Source organism: Fistularia commersonii, chromosome 6 (assembly GCF_037954325.1).
Source record: "Fistularia commersonii isolate RoL2024-O1a breed Wild chromosome 6, RoL_Fcom_v1.0, whole genome shotgun sequence".
NCBI lineage: Eukaryota > Metazoa > Chordata > Actinopteri > Syngnathiformes > Fistulariidae > Fistularia > Fistularia commersonii.
Window position 1 is genome coordinate 20813284 of NC_141289.1, and position 9120 is coordinate 20822403.

General features: G+C 44.1%; 1 protein-coding gene across 1 annotated transcript in view; it reads right to left on the reverse strand.

The window, feature by feature from the left end:
• Positions 1-4428: 4428 nt before the first annotated feature.
• LOC147233639 (adenylate cyclase type 8-like) overlaps positions 4429-9120 on the reverse strand; it is a 21602-nt gene continuing 16910 nt past the window's right edge. The window contains exons 22-23 of the mRNA XM_086148635.1: positions 7982-8205; positions 4429-6607 (exon numbers count right to left, since the gene is read on the reverse strand). Of these exons, the coding sequence (XP_086004761.1) occupies positions 6425-6607; positions 7982-8205 (407 nt within the window). The 3' untranslated portion in view covers positions 4429-6424. The remainder of the gene's footprint in view (positions 6608-7981; positions 8206-9120) is intronic.

Below are 9120 nucleotides of genomic sequence, written 5' to 3' on the forward strand. Positions count from 1 at the left end.
TCAAATGACGCCGGGCTCATTTCTGATCTTACCAATGCGTGTTCGTTACTCCACGTCTTCTCCTGAGTTCCCCGGACTCTCATTTTGCAGATTCCCAGCAGGCGTGGTTCGATCTACTGCAGCCGTCCCACCAGGGAAGCCATTATTGCTTTAAATCACCAGAGCCTTGTAGCTACGAGCACTGCTGTTGTTACGTCATCTGTGTCCAACCCAACCCGACAAAACCACCCAAAACATAGAAAAAACTCCACAACGTGTGGGATTCGGGCAACTTGAATCCTTTTAAAGCGCATCACACTTCATGCTGAAACTAGAAGAAAAGAGAGGAGAGTGGAAGTAGAAAGGCCAGGTGGGTGTAAATAATCCAAGTAACGGTAAACCGCAGATGACAAAATATATCTTGTCATACATAAATAATGGATCTCATTGATAAAAGGTTTAAATGACAGAAAGATAATAATTTATCTGCATATATATTCATAATTTGCGATATTTCATTTCATAACAGCTGCATGTGCAATATTTTTTCATACTCTTGTGCACTCCTTATCTTTCACCTGGTACTGAAGACACTTTATAGCCTTGACGTGTTACTTAGACACTTTATAGTTTATTTGTATTTCTTATTCTCCCTCCTTTTTTATACTATTTATACATTTTCCTACTAGTATTTATTATTGTTATATTTTACTTGAAGGTCTGGCGCAACAATTTCCTTCGGGATAAATGAAGTTGCTCTTATTGTTATTTGTTATTGTTACTGTTATTGTTATTGTTATTGTAATTCTTATTGTTATTGTTATTGTTATTCTTATTCTTATTCTTATTCTTATTCTTATTCTTATTCTTATTCTTATTCTTATTCTTATTCTTATTCTTATTCTTATGAGGACTCACGTTAAACCAATGAAAGAGTCTATCTTAGTCTAATCTTATCTTATCCTGTCTATCTATCTATCTATCTATCTATCTATCTATCTATCTATCTATCTATCTATCTATCTATCTATCTATCTATCTATCTATCTATCTATCTATCTATCTATCTATCTATCTATCTATCTATCCATCCATCCATCCATCCATCCATCCATCCACGGTTTCTATGTGATCCACAGTTGTAATGAGTCTGGGCTGCAGCAGGTTGTTCACTGCTCTCACCAAATGTGATTTGATGGTAGGTGGCGGGTTGAGAGTCCCTGCACGGGTCCGAACGGATAAGAGAAATGTCCGGTGTTTTCCGAGCCAGGAGAAGGTCCTCCGGGTCGGGTCAGTGTGAGCCGCTCGGTGCAGAAGCTCCATGACATGTCACCTCTCCGGCGAGGGAAGCACCTGAGCAGGTGCACGAGGCCGAGAGGCTCCGGCTCGCTGCCGCCGGACTCACCCGTATGCACGGCTCGGGGTCCAGGTCCAGGTCTGGGTCCGGGTCTGGTTCCGGGTCCAGGTCCGGTCTCCTTCAGAGGGGTTGGACTCTTCTCTGCTCCGGAGTTGCCCGCGGTGAGAGGCGCCTCCAACTCTGAGATGGTGGTTCTCAGCCTGAACCAGGAGGAGGTCCTGCCTCCAACCCCAGGAGGATGGATGCGGTGTCAGCACCGACTCTGCACCGGTCCGTCCCGGTGAAGAAGGAGCCGAACCCGAAGGCGGAGCTCGCCAATGGACACCATCTGTGGGGAAGAACCGAAAGAGCAAGGTCACACATCCAAAAGGACATAATGAGTTTTCTCCACGGCAGGTCTGGACTCTCTGGACCTCAGAGATCGACTGAGGAGTTCCTCGGATCAGGTGGCTCAGGCGTCCGGTCCCTCAGGAAAGACCCGGGACCCGCTAGGGGACTTTTTGTGTCCCGGCCGTCCCGGGAACGACTCCGGATCCACCGGAGCCGCTGGACCAGGTGGCCGGGGAGGGAGGGCCGGGCCTCTGCTTCGGTTGCTGCTCCCTAGACCACATCCTGGATGGACCGATGAATGGCTGCAAAGTATGTTTTGAATCGTTTTTGATTCACAACACCTCGGATTTAAAACTATTAGGATGAAATGCTTGTTGTAAAGCGTCAGAAAGGCCGGTTTACTCGGTGGGGTTAAAGCTCCGGGTGGAAGCTATAACTTCTGTAATCACTGCTGTAGTTCAGCAAGCTAGAAAACAATTGAGGGAATTTGCGCACACACACACACACACACAAACACACACTCTTGCACGCAAAAACACTGCAATTCTTACGGAATCACTTCTCACCACATGTTGCACAAGGGAATAAAAAGAATGTGCATTAAAAAAAAAAAAACAGCACGATTGCATAAAATGTTTTTCACGAACCGGAATTCATGAAAAACACTGGACTCAACTGAACCATCTGTCTTTTGAAGGAGAAAGTGTGTGTTTCATTTGCTCTTTACCTGACATCCCACGGAAGCTTCTAATCCATTCACACGGCCGAAGGAGGACGTTGTCAAAACACAAGCTGTAGGAAATATAAATATATCTGCATCTGATCAGTATCATGTGACCGGTCCAGTTTTTTGTTCAGGTAAACAACCAGGTATTTACAGGAAAAAAGATCATCATAATAATAGATTTGATTGAAGGCGTATTAGTGATGTTGGACCTTTACTTTATATATTTGTAGTTATTTGATATATTAATAGAGTTGTTCATCGGTTGTCGGTTGCTATGCTACCCTTTGCGTCCCCCAAATGCACTCGGGCACAATAAGTTTCTTCCTCTGATTCTGATTCTTAGACTGAAATAGCAGAGCTCTGCAGATACCCGCTGAAAACAGTTCATGGTGGCAAAAGAATTGCTGAAAGAAGTTGTACTTTTCCACAAGTCTTTTCAAAATCTTGGACTCGAGACCCACAGTTGTTGGTCTCAGCGTAGTAAGACTACGGTAAAGCTAAGCTTAGATTCAAGATTTTGCATACCAGTCCTGAGATGTGAGATGATTGTTTTACAGGAGTATTTTCAAAGTCTTCAGTCTTAAGGTTTAAAGCCAGCATCGGAGAAGTATGTTAGACTGGTGCAGGACATGTATGCTCGCTGTGAGACAGTGGTGAAGTGTGCTGTAGGGGTAACAGAGAAGTTCATGGTGGATGTGGGACTCCATCAAGGATCAGTTGTGATCCCCTTCTTGTTTGCAGTGGTGATGGACAGGCTGACAGATGAGCTTAAACAGGAATCTCAATGGACCATGATGTTTGCAGATGACATTGTGATCTGTAGTGACAGCAAAGAACAGGTAGAGGAACACCTAGAGAGATGGAGGTATGCTCTGGAAAGGAGAGGAATGAAGGTTAGTCGCAGCAAGTCAAGGTGTTTTTGTGTGAATGAGAGGAACCTGGGTGGAACGGTGAGGATACAAGGAGTGGAGATCAAGAAGGTGGGGGATTTCAGGTACTCGGGGTCAAGAGTCCAAAGCAATGGACGACGTGAAGAAACATATTCAAGCAGGTTGGAATGGGTGGAGAAAAGTGTCAGGGGTGCTACGAGATAGAGGACTATCAGCCAGAAGGAAAGGAAAGGTGGAGGAGACAATGGGAAGATGATCTACAAACACCGACAACGACCAAAAGACAGGAGGCAGAGCTGGAGGTGGCAGAGATGAAGATGTGGAGGTTCTCCTTGGGAGCGACCAGGATGGAGAGGATCAGGAATGAGTCCATCAGAGGGACGGCACTTGGTAGATGTTCTGGAGACAAAGATGGTTGGGTCGTGGACAGAGGAGGGAGAGTGGAGATATTGGTGGATGGATGCTGGAATTGGAGGTCTAGAGGAAGACCAGAGAGAAGATGGATGGAGGTGGTAAGAGAAGATATGAAGGTAGTTGGTGTGAGAGAAGAGGATCCAGAGAACAGGGTGAGATGGAGAAGGTGGATTCACTGTGGAGACCCTAAAGGTGAAAGACCAACTGAGAAGAAGATCGCCCTGAGCGTCTGGTGTTTTCCAGCTGCTGGTCCTCCATCTTCTTCCTGCAGTCCCTCCTCCACCTCAACCCTTATTCTACTTATTTGGTATTATTTGTAGCAGTACTACCTGGGAGTTGAATCTGAAATTTGAATCAATGTGAGCTTTTCCATTTTAAGACGAATTGCAATAACTATTTTTTAATATTATCATACGGAAGGTGATTTTTTTTTTCCACATTATTGTCCTTTTCTCCACATGTAGCAGACGTCCAGAAGAATGGAGAAGATCTTTCGGACTTTCCCACGTTGACATGAAACGAACACAATTAAAACGGATTGCGCTGTAAATAAAAGTGGACTTTAAAACCAACTGTTTTATCAGGCCGTGAGTGGAAAAACAAAGATGCAAAACATCTGTTTCAGCACAATCATGGCCGGAGGTGAAGACCTGCTGATTATTTCTCATCCTGCCGCCGAAGCTTGCCGGCCAGCATCCGTGGCCAATCGACCGGCGCTCGCCCCACGTGAAGAAGGTCGTGAAAAGAATTGTTTCGGACGCTCGGATTTGCTGCGGTTATCGCTCGCATTGCTTTCAATGAAATAGCTCACATGCCAGAGGGAAGTCACAGGCACAATCTGTTGCATGTCTTCGCAGCGGAACATCGACATTATGCCGAAATAGGCGGAGTTAGAAAACGGCACGCGGTGAGAAAATAAACACCGAACGTCGGCGCCATGGCAACCGAAGCTTCCGCTCGGGAAGGGAGTTCCTCGGATCTTGGACGGCGGGAAAAGGACACGTGACCGCGGTTGTTGATTGTGGTTTGCGAACGTCTGCCTGGATCTGGGCCTCCGTCCTGCTTCAATCACAGGAAAGATGATTGAGATCTTTTCCGCAACGCAGATTTCCTGTTGTTATCATTCAATTATGCAGCGCAGGGAAATAAAGCTCCAACTATTCATGAATGGTTCTTAACCTTGAGCTATCAATCATGTGAGGGATGTCATAACTTGAAATGCTGTTAGTCACACTGACATTTTTTAAACTTTATTAGCGGAACGCTATTTCCCAACAAACGTTACGGACATGCGGCAAATCCCGGTTACTCGCTGCCGACGACGACGACGCGCGAAACTATCCGGTGAGATCATTCAGAGGAAACACCTTGATTGTCTCATCTCACATTTCTAGGAAACTTTCAGTTCCTTGAAGTCTCGTTATTGTCGTCTGCAATAAAAAACAAATCAAAACGGAAGGATAAAAAAGAAACACAATGTAAAAGTTCTAAAATTGACACATTGTTCATGGATTCAGGACAGTTTTTGTTAAAAAAAAAAAAAAGTAAATCTAAATAAAAACAGCTGATGCTAATTTTTCTTATTCTTATTCTTAATAGCACATTGAAAAAAAACAAAAGTATTTTCTGACTTGGCTTAAATGCGACTGATGATCAGTTATTTTTCTGCTGCTTGGTCTGATTGTGCTTTTGGCAGAAGTTTTCTCCCGACACTTTGGGTCCGTAAGTGGGACTCAACCTTGAGTCCATTGGCGTAAAAATCCCAGTATTCTCAACGCGCTAATGCTCCTGGTGATCTCCATCCACACTCTGCTGCAGTTATGGGATGTAACGGTCGACTCTCCAGCCTCACGGCGTGAAGGCCCTGGGTTCGGGCCAGATGTTCTCCTCGTGCCTGGTCGGCTTCCTCCAGATGATTTGGCTTCCCGACACAGATCATGTGTCAGGAAAAGTCAGTTGGCCAAAAGTCAAGTTTGCCCAAAGGTGTGAACATGACATTGCCTTTTTGTGTGCGACTGGTCCACCTGGAGGATGGGCTCCACCAACCCTGAGATACCAGATACTACATGCACATGGAAGTGGCTCTCAATGGGGGCCTGATTCACATCCAAATCCAACGATAGAGTGATGGATGGATGGATGGATGGATGGATGGATGGATCTGTGTGTGATATGTTCTTGCAGAGTGTGCATTTGTTTCTCCTTAACTGACCAATTGGATAATTTTCTGTTCCCATCCTATTTTCTGAGATCTTTCCCACCACTCTCTCTGAGACTCAGTCCTCCTGATGCTCTCACCGCCATGAATCATCTCAAGGTCCTGCCTTGGACTTGTAGAAAGGTACCGTCTGACACCGGTCTTGTGTGTTTTGTGTGCAGCCATTGTACTTCTCAATGCCTGCATTGTTCATTCTTTGTATAAAAGGGACTCTCTATGACCGATGAATGGGTTTGGAACTAACAGGGTTCTTCCTCCATAGGCGAGAAGATCCGGACCCTCGCCTCGGACCGAGGGGCCGAGGAGGCCCCGGGGTCGCCACCTCTACCTCAACTCAACCCCGATAGCGAGCGTCTGCTTTCCCGACGACTCCCGCCGCTTTCTCAAACCTCGATTCCGGTCCAATTCGATGTTCTCCACATATTTCCGGTTCCCCTCAGATGATTCCACCAGACTCTTCCCGCTCCCGACGGTTTGTTTGGGTTCCCACCTGTGTAGGACGTCGGCCACTACGACGCCTCCACCAAATGGAAGCCTCCGTTCTCCTCCCGCGTCTTCTCCCTCTTCCTGGTCTGGACCAGGCTGTAGACCACGGCTCCCAGGGTGTTGCGGCTCTGCAGGACGCCGCGGCCGACGCTGCGTTCCGTCACCACCGACCACTCGTCACGGCTGCTGATGAAGAACGTCCGAACCTGAAGGAAACGCAGCTATTACAATCTGAATTGTATTATGACAAGAATGACAATTAAAATATAATGGAAAAATTCCATTGACGTTTCAACGTCACACTAAACGGACTTTTATAAAAGTAAGCGTTGCTTTAAGGCCGGGGAGCAACCACAGCTCCACCACGCCAGGTGGTTTCATCTATTGAAGATTTATCGATTCTTTTATTGGTTTTCTTGTTTTAAGCACATTCATCCCAATTCTCTTTTCTTTAAACTGTAGTCTTAATCAGGATTGTTTGTGGAAAATGTTTATCAATTTTATCAATTCAAAAGAATCAATTCACATTTGTTCATGGATGTCTTGCTATCTTCTAAATTCCCCCAATGGGGATCAATAAAGTTTATCTTATCTTATCTTATCTTATCTTATCTTATCTTATCTTATCTTATCTTATCTTATCTTATCTTTCCTGACCTTACCTTACCTTACCTTATCTTATCTTATCTTATCTTATCTTATCTTACCTCACCTTACCTTACCTTATCTTACCTTATCTTACCTTATCTTATCTTAACTCAACTCAACTCAACTTAACTTAACTTAACTTAACTTAACTTATCTTATCTTATCTTATCTTACCTCATCTTATCTTATCTTACCTCGCCTTATCTTACCTTACCTTACCTTACCTTATCTTACCTTATCTTATCTTAACTCAACTCAACTCAACTCAACTCAACTTAACTTAACTTAACTCATCTTATCTTATCTTATTTTACCTTATCTCATCTTATCTTATCTTATCTTATCTTATTTTAACTTAACTTAACTTAACTTAACTTAACTTAACTTAACTTATCTTATCTTATCTTATCTTATCTTACCTCATCTTATCTTATCTTACCTCGCCTTATCTTACCTTACCTTACCTTACCTTATCTTACCTTATCTTATCTTAACTCAACTCAACTCAACTCAACTCAACTTAACTTAACTTAACTTATCTTATCTTATTTTACCTTATCTCATCTTATCTTATCTTATCTTATCTCATCTTATCTTATCTCATCTTATCTTATCTTATCTTATCTTATCTTATCGTACCTTATCGTACCTTATCGTACCTTATCTTATCTTATCTCATCTTATCTTATCTTATCTTATCTTATCTTATCTTACCTTACCTTACCTTACCTTACCTTACCTTACCTTACCTTACCTTATCTTATCTTATCTTATCTTATCTTATCTTATCTTATCTTATCTCATCTTATCTTATCTTATCTTATCTTATCTTATCTTATCTTATCTTTTCTGCCGATCGTCAAATCAAGACTTTGCGTTCACTTTTGCCACCAACCATCTCATCCCAGGTGAATATAGCGAGCGTGTCCCACCTGGCCGTGATGCTCGCTGATGCCTTTGACGTAAATGTTGCCCCTCAGCTGCCGCAGGAAGCCTCGCTGCACCAGGATGCAGCTGGTGGACTCCGGGACCTGGATCCTGCCGCTGACCCCGGTGGTCTCCATCCGGCTCGCCAGGTTCACCGTCGTCCCCCAGATGTCGTACTGGGGTTTGGTGGCGCCGATGACGCCGGCGATCACCGGGCCGTGAGCGATCCCTGCACGTGGAGAGCGTTCACGATGGAAATATATGATAATAATGATAATAATTTATCCTTTTTTTAATCCCCGTGGGGAAATTGGTTCATGGATCATGGATGAACCGTCCACCGGCTGCTGGGCTTCGACGTCTTGATCTGCAACACTTGAACACACCAGGAGGAGCCGGGAATATATATATATAATGTATATAAAATATTTGGATTTTGGATTTGTTTAAGGGAAAAAAACCCCAAAAGTATGGATATTTAAATCCGATACTGGAATCACTCAAACCTTTGCACAATCATTTAAAATATTATTCTAATAATGGCATATTACAAACAAATGTTGCATCCATGTTCTATGACATCACTGTTACTGTTAATGTGTGTGAGTGTGAGTGACTGCGTGTGTGTGTGTGTGTGTGTGTGTGTGTGTGTCGGTATGTATATATGTGTGTGTGTGTGTGTGTGTGTGTGTGTGTGTGTGTGTGTCTGTGTGTGTGTGTGTGTGTGTGAATGTGTCAGTGTGAGTGTGACTGACTATCTGTGTCTGTGTGTGTATGTGACGTGTGTGAGTCTGTGTGTAAGTGTGAGTGTGAGTGACTGTGTGTGTCAGTGTGTGTGGGTGTATGTGTGTGAGTGTGTGTGCGTGCGTGTGTGTGTATGTGTGTGTGTGTGTGTGTGTGTGTGTGTGTGTGTGTGTGTGTGCATGTGTGTGTGTGAGTGTGAGTGTGAGTGTAATTGACTGTTTGTGTCTGTGTGTGTGAATGTTTGTGTGTGTATGTGTGCGTGTGTGCGTGTGTGAGCCTGTGTGTATGTGTGAGTGTGAGTGACTGTGTGTGTCAGTGTGTGTGGGTGTATGTGTATGTGTGCGTGTGTGCATGTGTGAGCCTATGTGTATGTGTGCGTGTGTGAGTCTGTGTGTATGTG